We start from the raw sequence: 15,986 nt of genomic DNA on the forward strand, positions 1-15,986 counted from the left end.
AAGACACGTCACACCATCTGCATTATTCGGAAACGCCGCTGCTAGAAGGCTAGAGATAGGATTTGTTGTTGTCCATTATAACAGTTTATAGAAGTAGGTACCTAACCTATCCATTGGTATAAGTATACTACATTGAGGTCGTAACCAACCAGTGTAGTGTGCGTGGCAGCGAAGTACTAAGGACCGATAAAAGTGGAGGTAGCTAAGGGAGGCCATCATCCAGCAGTGAATCAACTTCGTCTGAGATGATTGTTTACTTTATTTTTTAACTTATGGTTAGAGTATTATTTTTGTATTACAGTAACACTACAGTGAAATGTCACAATATGTTATCTATGGTCACAAGTGCCAGTGTTGCCAACCGTACTATAATTATAGTATTTATACTATAATTTTGGTCCGCGTACTATGTACGATATAAAACAGGTATAGTACGCCCAAAATACTATAATTCTGAATATCTGAAATAATATGTAAACAGTACTAAAATTTCGTTATTTCTGTTCGATAAATTGGTGCAAAGTGCTATTACTTCGCAATATAAGAAGATTTGGAGAACTTTGAAAAAAAAAATTCTCGAAAAACGTAATAAATCCCTTGACTTTGGCTTAAAATGAAATTTCTTGAATTCTTCGGTAAGCATTTTTGGTCGAAAGAGGTACCGAAATAAAAAAGGGTCTCGGAGTTTCTCAAATTCTCCGTTTTTTTTTTTCTGAGAAACAAAAAACCGATACATTTTCAACAGATGACAACGCGTACTATATTTTTTCCCCAAATACTATAATTTTGAAGGCTCTGTACTATAATTCCACTTTGAAAAGATGGCACCACTGACAAGTGCACTGATAGGTACTTAAAATAACCTCGAGAATCAAATTGAAGAGCTGAGTTTTTTTTTACCAACTAACAACTTGTGCAATCGACCGTAAATAATTAATAAGCTTGCTTCGTTTGAGTGAAGGCTATAACAAAATAAATATACTATTCCGTGCGACAGTAGTTTTGATGGCAGGTTAGTTGCCGGGTTTTTATTACCTACTTTTTAATATTAAAATAAACTTTTTGTTGGTAAATATTTATTTTAAATTCCTTGCTATAATATACTCTAGTATACATCTACGATGAATATACCAAATTAGATTATTGACATTCTGTTTTTCAGGATTATGGAGACAGTCCCACTGGTCACAGTGAAAGTACTATTTTTCGCTAAATCTAAAGATATAACCGGCAATAAGGAAGCAGTCATCGAGATACCCAAAAGCATCACCTACACGGACCTGTTAGAATTTGTCGTTTCCACATTTGGATTATCGAGCATCCAGAAATCTATTATAATAGCAAAAAATGAAGAATTGTGCGCTGAGGATAGTTTAATAACTTTAGAACACGACGACGAACTAGCTGTGATTCCTCCCCTAAGCGGAGGCTAATTAATAATAAACAATTACCATTTCAATTCAACACGATGGACTTTTTAGAGTTGACATTGGAGCTTTTATCAGTGGACAGTATTTTGAAATTGGTCTCGTCAGAAAAGTGTGGGGCTGTTTCAATATTTGTTGGAACAACCAGGGACAATTTCGAAGGAAAAGAGGTTAGTGAATTATCTCTACTGATGAATCCTTATTTAAAAATTGATGTTCTGTGCAGATATACCACCCTTACAAAAAAAAAAAATACTGTGCAGCTAATGCTTATATGGTTATATGCTCATTATCATTAGTGGTTAGGATTTTTCCTAATAGGTACATATGTATGTTTCTTAGGTATTCCCAAATTATGTATTTTCAATAAAGAGTGCCACATTTTTAAATCTTGTGAATTATTCATCGAATAAAAAAATAGTTTACTGATTACTAATGCCTGTAACATTTTTAGGTTGTTAAACTGGAATACGAAGCTTATGAACCGATGGCTGTTAAAGTGATGAAGAACCTTTGCGATGAAATAAGAAAAAACTTCAAAGAAATTCACAATATTGCCATCTATCACAGGTTTGTTTATCAGTATGTTAAAGAAGTGCCACATTCATCAGCTTATGTTTACAAATTATAATATGGTACCTAATATAGAAGTCACACCTAATGTTATTATTATTTAGATGAACAATTGCATAAAATCGCAAATGTAAGTTCTGTCCATGAGCTGGCTAAGATCCGAGCCATTGAAATAAAGTATTTAACCAAAGCAAAATGTCAGAACATGCAACCATTTTTTTTTAATTATTAGCAGACAATGTTGCTAGCACAAGGGATTGTAATTTTTCTGTAGTTACCAATTGAAGCCTATTAAAATCGATCCGGAATCGCCAATCAACAATTAATATGCTATAGTGATCCAAACATAAGAATAATATTATTTATACTTATAGCTTGTGTTTCGATACTTTTTTAAAGCGTGTATATAACTCGATGATTTAAAGTCAAACATGATGGCCGCGCGGCTTAAGTGTCAACCTATAACGTCGTGGGCCCCAGGTTCAAATCCTGGGTCTGGCAAATACACATCAATATGTGTATAAAAACAATTGTTTAAATTTGTGTATGAGTATGGACGTAATAGGTTGAGCAAGTGGCTAACATCCATTTCTCGTAAAAACAAAATGTTTTAACACAAACCTCGACACTGTGGAGGCCCATATGATCTTATTAGGATCGGACATGGTTAATATAAAGTCAAACTACTATCTGCATAAAATATATTTTTTGCGTCTGTAGATAACGTTATTGTAAATATTTGTCTAGTTATTGTGAAACAACATTATTTTCGTTGTCGGAGTCCATTAAATAGCCCGGTAAATTAACAAAATCATGTTAATAATACATTAATCTTTTCAAATTGTTGTCATAACTCTTATACAATGATTAATTCACTTTTTTGTAGGAGGTACATACCACAATTATAATCAAGATGAATAAATTATCTGAAGAGCTTTTGAAATGTCGAGAGAATAAATATTATTTGAATATCATATAAAAAATCAATAATAATCTTACATTAAAAATCAACCGTCTTTCAATTCATTAAGACACGATGATTATGTTCTAACGAATTGTTACATTATATTTTTTTTTATCAAGCATCTATTTGTAATGACTTTTATTATGTTGACCTTATAGTCTTATAAGTCATTCAGATGAGTTGATAATAATTGTCCAAAAAAATATTACCTTGAACACGATAATAGAATTTAATGTTCCTAAAAAGTCATTGCAATATAAAAACATTTATAAATAGTTACACTTACTGTGTTACCAGTGGTGGCTGTTTTATCTATACGAGTGCACTGCACTCCTTTCATTTTTTTTAACATCGTGTATCATTGTTCTTTATAGTTTTTTAATATTATCACTCACTTATTGTAATCCGAACTCATCTGCAAATCAATTCAGTTTACATAAAATTAACCTTAAACCATTCTAAAACAATGGAAATCATGTTAATCGTTTTCCTCATAAGAAAGCTGCTGAATACGGTACGTCATCGTAAAATCATTATATCACATTTTACAATTTATTAGCAATATTGGTCTGAGTACAGAGCAATTACAGATATGAATTATGACTTCCTTTTCAATGAAATAATGTTTACTATCAGATATAGAAATCTCATATGTAAAATACCTCTAAAAATGAAAAGCAATTAATTTTTTCGTTATTTTAAGAAATGGGTATAATAATTAATTGTGTATATTGAAATATTTTTAGCTGTATGTAGTTCAATTTAATCAGTATACTCTTCAAATTGGTGAAGCGAAGTCACTGTAGAAGAAATAGTAACTTTGCTACTGCATTTCTAGAAAATTAATACTTCATTATCATGTGTGTTATCTCAAACACAAAATGTCAGTTATTTTTAATAGGGAATATTTAATTCATGTATACTAATGATAGAATAATAATAGTATTGTTATTTTACAACATGCAGTTTTCTAATAATAGTAATCATTATTCATACAGTGTACTAAATTACTAAAGAGAATTTATATATGATTAAGACGACTTCCATCAAAAGTGAGGGGTACTAAAAAAGAATAAAACTGAATAAACTAATAATGACTTGATTGCTACATGTGTTAATTATTACATATGAGTCGCTTAATCGTTAAACCCTGACCGATAGACCGATTTAGTAACCTGTTATTTATCCTTAGAGCGGGTTTGGCATCTCTAAGTCAATATTCATTTTGATTTTTTGACGAAACAGGGTGGAATTTAAAACCTACACCTCGATAGGCTGGTAGACCTATCGATATAGCGCATACGTACAGTCAAAAATAATTTTATTGAAAAATCGCCCTAAGCGGGTTTGGCGACTAAAAGACTCATATAATATTATATTATATACAGACAATTTCAGATGTCAATAAGACAGTGTTTTAAAAGTTTGATCCAATCAAAATCAACACTGAATAGATCTCCTCTTTCAATAAAATAAATTTCCAGTGCACCCTCAAAAAAATGTAATTTAAAAAACGGCTGCACTGCTATGTACATCGGGTATTCAAATTATTTTTATGTTAATTTTGTTCCACCATCTTTCATTAATATTACATCAAACAAAAATGGTTTTATGGTCTAGACTTAGCAATTATTGGCCTATTAATAGTCAAATAGTGCCTACTGGTATTCGTTTATTTTATTTTGGTTCCATTAAAGAATTATTATTCTCTGGCTTGAGATGATGAGTCAAATTGATAGGATATTAATTTTTCAGGTTAGGAAGTGTTCCAGTTTTGGAAGCGAGTGTTGTCATCGCAATCAGCAGTCCGCATCGAGTTGACTCTCTCGCCGCAGTCCAGTACTGTATAGAAAATTTAAAAGGTAAAGTACCCATATGGAAAAAGGAAATTTACTCTGATCCTGCTGGCGGCCAGTGGAAAGAGAATGCTGAATGTCCATGGTCTTCCAAGAAAAGTTGATTTATAGATTATACTTAGAATATAACCATTCATTGTTTAGCCAAAGTAAGTGAGGGATAGATTATAGATTTGATTAGTAGGTACTATAAGGCGATTCGCATGGCTTGTTAGCATCAACTAAAACTTCCATATTTAACTGATACCAATCTAATATGCAGCTTTAATAGCCATATCCGTCATCTAAATCGGCGGTCCCCAACCTTTACATCTGCAGACTGTTAAAAATAGAAAAAATATTACAGGGATTGTTAACACAAAAAAAAATCTTTTAATATAGTACTTTGTTTATATGTTATTTAATCTTATATTATATTAATAATTTTACGTCAGGAAATTTAAGAAAGTTAGTTTTAAATAATTGTGCTAAATCTGCCACTGTACCTTTGCTAGAATATTTGATAATTATTATGTCTTCAGTATTGTTTCGGACAGATGAAGCTCTTCATTGACATCCATTTGGCTTCTATATTTCATTTTTTTTACTGACAGCTGAAAACAGATTCTCACATAGGTATGTAGACGAAATGTATTTTATGACAGAATACCAAAGTTGCATCAAAAGACAACTCAATTAGTTTTGCTTATTATCGACTTCTCTCAGACCGAGAGAAGTAAAATCAGCTTGGAGAGACCTTCATCCAGCAGTGGATAGATTCAGGGTTATGATGATGATTATCGACTATCAATAATTGCGCATTGATTAATGATAGAGGGATTACTTTTTTTGAATGCAGATTTGCTTGAAATTTTGAGTATATGAATTTTAAAATGGGGAACAGATATTTGCGGACTGGCCACTAAGTATCTGGGTGTTGGTTTCAAATTGACCTTTTTAAAATTTGGTCATCATTTTGTTCATTAAGTAATTTTATTAAATGTATTAGTTCAATAACTTACTATCAAAAATCTAGCTCCTTCCTCTATTGAAATTAAACCTAATTAACCTAAAACCTAAGTAAACACTTATTGGAAATTTGGTAATGTTCATCATTGCTACATTAATGTTATTTAACCATTCGCCAAATTGTTTTTCTTAATTCGAATGTATTTAAGGTCATTCTATTTTGCTGTTTTGCATTACTACTTATATAGTGTGTTTAACTAATATAACTTTATGTTAATAGTATAATAATATAAAAGAATATATATATGTGTGTGTATATTGTAGTTATATTTGTGCAAAGCATAGATCATAGTAATCATAGGTGAATGCCCCGTTTATAAATAAATAAAATGCCTCGTAAGTTGATTCCATTTGCAGTGACAGAATAATTATTATAATATACCAAATAAACTCCCAAATTTCCTGTTGAACAATGGTTATATTTACTTGAAACTTTACAATGTGTGTACAGATAATATTCAGTGAAACATCGATTTTACGTTTTTAAAGAGACTCAAAAATATCATAAAAATCATTCATATTTGTTGGGTGGATATTTTGATTTGTTTATATAAAAAATGCTAGTAAAACATTCCAGCCAAAATGAAGAATGACAAAATATACCGTGTGCCCACCGTGACTGAAGTAAACGATCGCCCACCAACTGTGTTGTGTAGACTTGGTCTTGTACACTGCAGAAGTGTCTATAAAAAAGAATGCGCATATGCATCAGTACCTTAACCAACCGCACTCTCTAAACTTGTTCATGGACATGACAGGCATGTCTATCAAAAGAAACGCCTTATGCGTCTGCACCTTAAAATTTCAATGATTGCCATGCGTTAAATTTTGGGAAATAAAAATGTAAAGCCGCGTATCAAATGTACTAAAATGAAACGGGACTGCAAAAATTAAATGCTGAAAGCGGGAAAATGTGGCTGCGTCCTGCTGAACTCAGACATGAATCAGTCGGTCACAGGCGTCCGGGCGCACCACACACGCATTAATTACACACTAACATACACAAGTCAAAATTAAATCTTTATTTAACCGACTCAGATAAATCTAATATCAAAAGTATTCACATGTGTTTCACTGATAATCCATCTACAACCAAATCCCACGTGTGAATTCCGGGCATGTAAAATTGGGGTTCACTGTAATATTAAGTCAAGCAGCATTATTTTTTCTATATAATGACATTAAAATCTCAATTTCGTCAAAACTGGAGTTAGTGACTTCTGCCACGAAATATATATTTTTTATTCAAGCCTTCAAGATATATTATTATGTGTTATGAATCTTATACTATTTTGTTAACTATTTTATTATATTTTGATATAAAATATATTGTATAATTTTGTTAATAAAAGAATTCTATTTGTTTTTTTTTTGTTTTTGTTATTATTAAAACAGCCCTTCCTATTCTTTCAGGAAACGACTATTTGTCATCTTCAAATAAATTTGAAAATAATATTTGGAGTAATGTAACAACGCATACGCCGTCACATTTAGTTCAGATCACGGCGTCCAATGAAGAGATTCAAAATAGAATAAAAAAGTATGCAGACAAAAAGCGGGAGCAGATAAATTTGAGTAATATCCAAGACTTTATTGAGATAACCAGAGAAAGTAAAGATACTCCTGAAGATGAAAATTATTCCACTTGCGCTAGAGTAGATGCTGTTTTCATAAAAAGAAAAGATTCAAAAAGTCATCTCCAAGGTAAAGTAATATTAATAGAAGAAATAAATCGATTGTTGTTTATTGAATGGGAAAGAATGAACCTTGAATCGATGGCGTGAGGCTGTGGTGAACGGTGGAGATAGGCTGTTAATATCCGACATAAATAGTGCACACTAAACTTTGTCAGTCATACGTATTTCTTTTTATTGAACCTAGACTACAAATTGCAGATGGTGTTGGTTAGTTTTTAAAATTCAATTAAGTCATAATCAAAAAATATTTGTCTATTATGGTTTGGATAGGCAGGGTTTAATCGATTTTTGAAAACTAACTAGGACCATCTGTAATTTGTGTTCATAGGTCAATGAGAACAAATAAGTATGACTGACAAAGTGTAGTGTGCGCTATTTATGTTGGATCTTAACAGCCTACCACCACCTCTCGCCACTGGCGTTCAGTTCATATATGCTGTGGATGCCGTTCATAAGATAAAAAACATTATTCTAGTAAAAACTGTGAAAGTGAAGCGACAAAATTAACAACTTGTCAATATAAAAATATTTAATATCAAAAAAATAATATTATACTTATTCAACATTTTAAAATATGATTGGTAGGTATGCAGCTTTACTGGACCCAGTCATCGCCATCATTAAATTTTCATTGTGAAGATTGCTTTGGAAATGTTTAAATTCTAAATGATGATAATTATGTATGTACATAGATCATGGACCCCCACAAGGGTGGGGCTGATAGGGCTCTAGCCTGGAGGCCCGACGTTGCAGGTCTACCAGTTAAGCGAGATAAACACACCACAAATTTGCTTTACTACTTACCTGCAGCACTATTTTATTTAAAGATTATTAATATTGTCATGTATGTGACTGCTATGGAAATATTTTGATGTGGTATAATTAAATGATAATTCACGTGTAGAATTTTGTGAATGTTTTCTAACTAATAAATATTGCGAACGGTTTCATATTACTTGTCTACCACAAAAAGGGGTCACAATCAGTGCTTTATAATTTAATGCCGAGTGCCTCCAACTCAATAATTTAAGTGGATTCACTTAAAAATACACGGAATGCCTTTAATTTTCCTTGTAGAAGGGGTTCCATGGACTACCATTTAGGGAACACTACTGTAGAACACACTGCCCTTAATCTTAGCAATAGTTGGGGGGCCCGCTTAAGGATGTGGGGCCATGACATACATACTATAGGAACGCAAGATTATCATGAATTAGAATTTAAATTCAATTACCAAAATAATCTTTTCTTTGTTTACCAGACAGTAAGTTGTCTAGGCACATGTATGTGCAAATTTAAATATTTAAAAGAGACGTAAAACATTACCCTGTTTACATGTGCATGAATTTACTACAGACAGTACGTATTATTGCGGCCATAACAAGAAAATGCACGTGTAAAGACGTATTATCGTGTAAGTTTGTATGCATGTATCAAAAAAGTTCAGAAGCTTCTGAATTTTCAGGCAATAATTGGTACTTGCATGGCGCTGCACAGTAAAACGAAAGTGGTGAACCTGCCGGAATAAATACGAACAAACACTGCGCAAAGCAAGTCAACCTGTCAAATAGTAGGTACTATAAAAAGACAACATCGCGACTCGCTTACGTTTGATGAATGAGATAGGAGAGACAGTCAACACTTTTACGTGTAAACAGTTATTATCGTGATAGTTTAAAATACACACTATTGGAGGCAGTAAATCCATGCACGTGTACAGGCGCTATTATAGCTACATATATCTTGTATTAAACAAGTCATTAAATTACACACAACTTTTACTGTTACTTCAAGAAGATTATTATTTCATCCCATTGATTCGTTACTTTTCTTTCTATCGTAGTTATGCGGGTGCAAAATGAATGGGGCCCACAAACCAAAATAGAAAGAGCAGATACTCAAACACTCTATTCCAATGACCCCGACTCGAATACTTCTGCAATCAATTCCAAATGCGGCATTGAGGAAAGAATCTCCAACGCAGAAACCCGTTTGAATATTGTTAAACCCGTTCCCAAAGATATATACCAGCGTTTGAAAACAATAGAGGACCGTATTCTAGAATTAGAATCCATTTCTCCAGAGTATTCCACTTTTTGGGTAAGCTATTTAACATTAATCATTATAAATAGCAAGACGCCAACACTCCATGTTCTTATAATCATGGCCCCCACAAGGGGGGGGGGGCTGGCAGGGCTCTAGCCTAGGGGCCCGGGCTCAGGGGGGGCCGGCGTGGCGGGTCAACTAATTCAATGAGATAAACACATCATCAATTTCCTTTGATAGTAAAAAAAAGTCCCCTGTGGCGCTATTTTACTTCAAATTAATTACCATTTTTAAATATATGGCTGTGAGATGCAATTTTTCGTCATTGTTATGTGTTGGTACTCTACAACTCCATAATCCAATGTGTTAAAAAATCACTAAAAATACACTGAATTTTATTTGACTTCGAACTCCATTTGGAAAATGCCACTCGTCAGACTGTCTTTAACCTTAGCGATAGGTAGGGGGGCCCGTCAAAGATCCTGGCCTGGGGACCTGTTTCAGTGGGGGGCATGCTTATAATATAATATATTTTTCTTAGCATTCCTAATTCTCTAATTTTGACTGAATTATTATTATTATTTCTTCTAATAATGAGATTTGACAGTTATTATAAGAATAACATCAGTTTAAAAAATACGTAAATATTGCTCTATAAAAAGTTCAGAGCCACTCATGTTTCAATAAAAAAAAATGTTGCCTATGTCAATAAATAGAATAATAAAATAATTCAATCTAATTTAAAAAAATAACACCCTAATCAAAATATAGCATGACTGCTTTTGTTTTGAAAATATCATGTAGAATTGACATGAAATTTGAAAAGACTGATCGAAAGCTCGAATGTTGATTGGCTGGACCATGGTTGAGCTCTGATTGGTCATTGAAATGGCCTTGTATCATGAGACTTCGTGTGTGACCGTGCTACCATCTATTCTGAAAACTGAGTATTTCTGATGTATTAGGTGGTCACGTTCGCTGTATGGAACTTTCACCCCCCTGAGTACAGTGCATTTGTATGGGGTATATAATAGTAATATGTAACCTATTTTAAAGTTAAGTTAATAACAATACTGGTTTTAATTTTGAAATAATTGTTAGAGTGAATAATACAAAAGATTTAGTCTCTGCATAAGTAAAATATTTATTTTGATAAACAGTGTTAAAATAGTTTTTAGTAATAGGTATAATATTATAAATTATAATATATTAATATTATTATAAAAAAAGTAATTGGTGGATTGTTGGAATTGATTCTTTGGGGAGATCTTTTGGGAAATTCACATATATTGTGATCTCACCAGGTCGAACTCGGAGCCCCCGGTAAGAAGGCAATGCCTTACACACTGGTCTACGAGGCCTCCCCAAATTTTACATTACCCGGTAGAATTTGTTAGTGTAACTGATGTTTTTTTTTTTTTTTTTAATATTTTATTTCAGTTGCAAACATCCAAGTCTAAAAATAAAAACGAAATCACGAGCAGCTCGAGAGATAGTCAACCATTGAAAAGCGTGCTTAAATATTCTGCTAATGATATCAAAGAGAAGATCGAAGCCATGGAGAGAAGCAAGATTTGATTCCAATGGATGTGTTTTTTTTTAAAAATACATTTTTAATTAAAATTAATGAAATCGTATTAATAGCCTGTACATGTGCATGGATTTACTTACACCAATAGTGTGTATTTTAAACTATTGCGATAATAACTGTTTACACGTAAAAGTTCTGATTGTCTCGCCAATCTCATTCTTCATGAGTAAACGAGACGCAATGTTGTCATTTTATAGTACCTACTATTTGACAGGTCGTGAAAATCGGTTAATCCCAAAATGAGTCTGCTTGGCGTTCGTTTTTTTACCAGCAGGTTCGCCACTACCATCTTGCAATTTGCACTATAATGCGTGTTTACACATTTATTTTTTTGTTATGGCCGCGATAATACATACTGTCAGCAGTAAATCCATGCATGTGTAAACAGGGTATAATACCAAAACTGCTGTACAAATATTTTTGTTTACCAATTAAACTATTCAAAACTGAAACTTTGGTTGTCATCTAACATTCAATATTTATTCTTTCTTATTTAAATTGAAGGTTTTTTTGTATTTTTCTTAATTAATTTAGGTACAAGTGATCATAATTATTTTAGAGGATAAGGGGTATTTCATAATATATGTGGGGTCTAATATAATGTGACGAAGGTGATAGGGGTTGTAGAAAATGTGATATAATTAAGATAGGGTTGTAATATATTTTGTGACGAAATGTGACAATGGAAAGTCAAAAAATACCTTAGAATGTGTGACATCATTTATGGATTTATGGAATGGTAGGAGTGAAAAGTAAGGATAATTAATAGAAGAAAAAACAATTATTTGGTGTTTATAAACAAAATTTATTAGGCATATAGTTTCATTAAACAAAAACAGACTAGCCAGTACTTGTGTATCCCAGACATAAAAGTGCATAGAAGAATGTGGAGCCTCAATAAAATGCAAAACTTGGAATGTTGTAATAAGGAATAATTTTAATAAACTGTCAACACATTTAAGTTAATATTTTAAGTTGGCAGCATTTATCAGGATGAGTATTCATTGGAATTGTAACAATTTTATTGCTTTCGCACACAAATAATATGTCGTATCTACTCAATATGGGTAATGGAAATTTTCGTTGTTTTCTTCTTCACGGTTGAAAGATATCTTAAAAACTATTTATTAAAATCACAAAAAGATTATTTAGGTTGAAGCTTTGAAATTACTGCACAATATATTGAATGCAAGAGGATAATATTAATTAAATCGATAACGAAGATCATGTATACATACTTGTAACCTGCACAGGTATTTGTTATAATATTTATGACATAAATGAACGTTCATTTAGATATATGATTTGCTAAAGCTTTGTTAAATCGTATCAAGAATTTTACTGAATGAATATTTAAAATTATCATTAGAAAGCATAATTAGGTCTCAACTTTTCCTATAAATACATGGGATGAAAAAGCAGTAAAGATAGACTCTGTAGCGATCACAGTGAATTGCAATGAATTTGGGTATCCAAAATAAATTAACCACACAATTATTTAAAAGAGATAGGTAATTTAGTTTTCCTTAGATTTATAAGTGTATCACACACACATTGCATTGCTAGCAATAAGCACACACAGTCAATGTGATTTTGTGTATTCCAAAAATTTTGTTCAGGCAATATGATATTGCTATTTTTCTACTATTCAAGTACATATCCGTTTGTTCTAGTAACATGAGCTAACAAATTGTGTAACATCATTTAGTTTAGTGTGAATTGCTAGTTGGCATAGTGAGTCAATGTGGATGCGAGATATACATATTGCAAAATTTGCCAGTTGCTAGCAATGTCTAGGTGCGAATTTATTTAATTTCTATTGAATACACAGGAGAAGCCATGAGTTTCAAGTCGGTACTCACTACATTATGTATTACAAATTTGATGAATCAACGTGTACCTACATTGTATTGTTTTAAGAAGTTTTTAAAATTTTCTTTTAAGTATTGTTTTGGTACACACGAACTTGAAAATATGCCAATAATTGTTATTAAAAATAACTTTCACTATCACTAACAATATTATTCATAAAAAATATAGCAATTTGATTATAAAAAATGTTTCCGTTGCATACAAACACTAATCATACCGTCACGTTGTGCGAAACTACAACCTAACTTGCGTCACAATTGCCGTATTTTGCATACAATCATCATACAAAAATATTTCATTGTCGTCCTTCTACATGAACACACCACGAGAACAAATAAATCTATTTAAAAAAGACTAGTGTCGTTTAATTAACTAAACATTGTTAATGGTGCAAATAAAATATCATTTGATTAAAACTCCTTATACGATAAATTCAATTTACCTAATGATTGCACACTTCACAAGATTAAAATTTTGGACTCCGAGATTGGTAATTATGATTTATCCAATGTTTCTACTATGTAATATTATTAAGTACAATTATTGAAGGACCGACTGCATTACACTGATTAAATTTGTACTAGAGAGTTAAAAATACACTAATTTGACTAGAAAGGATACATTATTAGAAAAAAATCATCACATTAATTTGAGATTTATTCATAAATTATATATGTATTGCAATGTGAGGGGCGGATAATGTAATCAAATCTAATTACCCCTCTATATTATTCTGCAAAAGCTGTATCTCTTCCCACTTCATAAAAACAGCTTTACATATTATTATTACTTACTACACATTACAATATTAAATATATGATTGAAAATATGAGATTTTATACTGGTTTGAAAGCATCTTTTTTTGGGACGGAAAATATGTTGCATTGAATTAATTAAGATCAGTAACAATGGAGTAAAAATAAAAATATCTATTAAATATAAAATAACGTGTATAAATTTAAAAATAAAAAAAAATGATAATTTAGTACCGGACACCACCAATGGCAAATCCGTGACCCGTAGGAAGATTAAAACATAATTCCTTAATTAATAGCCCACTTGGACTTTTATAGATTGATTATTTTTTAATTAATTAATGAATGAATGATTTAATTTAAAACATCAAAATTGAATTACAAATAAAGTTAATATTGATGATTTTATATAGTTGGATTGCAAAATGATTTACAGGGAGAAAATTTTAAATAACCAAATAGAAAATTAGCACATTGACTGCTGACTAGATAATTAATAGCATGCTAATTATATCGAATGGCCACCTAAACGTTATGCGCTGCATCTTTAGAGCGTCCAATGTATTAATTTGAAGAAAATAATATATTACAAAAACACGAGTCTCTCTCGAACATAATCAATTTCCATGAAAAATTACAAAATGTTTTAACGGTGTTTGGATCAATATTTTTATGCAAATATAAGCCGGCTCTCACATCAAAACTCGTCTCGCCCACAATACGTCGATGTGACGTCATCGTTATTCACAAAACAGATATTGCCACATGGAGCTCCACAGATTGGTCAAATGCGACTGTTTCGTTTGAAAAAAACATCTGCTGTTGCATGCTTCTCAGGCTCCGAGTCGAAGTCGCATATAAACACCTACGAATTGGTCATTCCTATACGGGTTCGCCGATCGCCGCATTCAAATATCTATACGTTTCGAAGGCTACGAGCGACTGTCGCTAGGTAGATGTGCACTAGTTCACAAGCAACAGTGGATCGCCATTCTCGGAAGGTTTGATTTATGGCTGTGCGGCACACGAGGCGAGTTTAGATGTGAGAGCCGACTAATATGCAGATATAATATATTTTTTCAACAAAATTTATTGAATGTAAGAAACCTGACCTGACAAAAAATTACTGGTGTTTTCTATAGGATTAAAGGCCACTAATTTGAGTGATGAAATAGAATTTGCTTTTTTTTAAAAATTAGCTACGAAAATTAATTACTTTATCAAAATTTTGACCCACCTGCGGAAAACGGTTCGCCATCGCTGGTATAGAATATAAGATAACTTTTTGAATTTTGGTTATTAGAGTGGGACTAGTTTCATTCTAATGGTATATTTACATTATTTATTCTGAACATTATTAACTATGGGTTAAATTTAGAGTAACTTTTTGGTTGCCCTGTTTATTTAATCCATCTCTACAAAGTCAATCAACGAAATCCACAATGTTAATTATAATAACAATGTGGAAATAAAAGAACGAATAAACGAAACTGCTTAGAATAATATGACCAATAGACAGATAATCAATTGGTTATGTTATAATTAAATAGATGCAGTTATACAATACACTAATGCCACTCACATAGCATTAGATACATTGGTAATCGTTAATTATTAATAATATATGGAATAGTTTCAACAAGTCAATAAGACATTATTACTTTGATCAAAATAGAAAAAAGATAATTCATTTTATGTATTAATACATTTTATTTGGAAGCCGGCTTTGGCATTTTACTAGGTTGAACTAAGGCTAGATATTACAATGGTCAAATGCAAAGATGTCGATGCTATGTAAAACTAACTAATTATGAACCCTATGCATAGTTAACAGTTCAGCAAAATAATAAATAATATGGCAACATCGCTTTTGGTGCTGCCATTTACTAAATTCTGATTTTCTGTAGATTTTTTTAAATTGACATTGAATGATAAAAGTATGCATGCTTTGGTGAATGGTTGCTTTATCAGTGGCACTATGGATACAGTGTCCACAGCATTTGGAAATTACTTTACACACTACATCAGTTGATGCGTGCATACTAATTTTGCTATGTCGGAAACGAATAAACAACATTCAATACTATATTGACTTGCTTTCTGTTTACATTGTTAAACGCCTGTAAATCAGTTACATAACGCACAAGCCCGCTCATTTACATAAGTATGACTATGCATAGGGCACTTAGTGAGTTGC

The 15,986-nt window shown here is 31.9% G+C and overlaps 2 protein-coding genes across 2 annotated transcripts; both read left to right on the top strand.

Moving 5' to 3' along the window:
* Positions 1-839: 839 nt before the first annotated feature.
* On the top strand, positions 840-1,433 carry Mocs2A (Molybdenum cofactor synthesis 2A). The gene is made up of 2 exons (XM_085948373.1): positions 840-1,012; positions 1,163-1,433. The coding sequence occupies exon 2, from the start codon at positions 1,167-1,169 to the stop codon at positions 1,431-1,433; it is 267 nt and encodes an 88-aa protein (XP_085804499.1). The 5' UTR covers positions 840-1,012; positions 1,163-1,166.
* Positions 840-13,380, top strand: Mocs2B (Molybdenum cofactor synthesis 2B). Its single transcript, XM_085948371.1, has 7 exons — positions 840-1,012; positions 1,163-1,597; positions 1,882-1,997; positions 4,720-4,826; positions 7,242-7,532; positions 9,369-9,625; positions 11,012-13,380. The coding sequence occupies exons 2-7, from the start codon at positions 1,469-1,471 to the stop codon at positions 11,147-11,149; spliced, it is 1,038 nt and encodes a 345-aa protein (XP_085804497.1). The 5' UTR covers positions 840-1,012; positions 1,163-1,468; the 3' UTR covers positions 11,150-13,380.
* Positions 13,381-15,986: the final 2,606 nt, after the last annotated feature.

This window comes from Rhyacophila brunnea, unplaced genomic scaffold (assembly GCF_057557595.1).
Source record: "Rhyacophila brunnea isolate RB1 unplaced genomic scaffold, BYU_Rbru_1.0 scaffold_20, whole genome shotgun sequence".
Taxonomy (NCBI): Eukaryota; Metazoa; Arthropoda; class Insecta; order Trichoptera; family Rhyacophilidae; genus Rhyacophila; species Rhyacophila brunnea.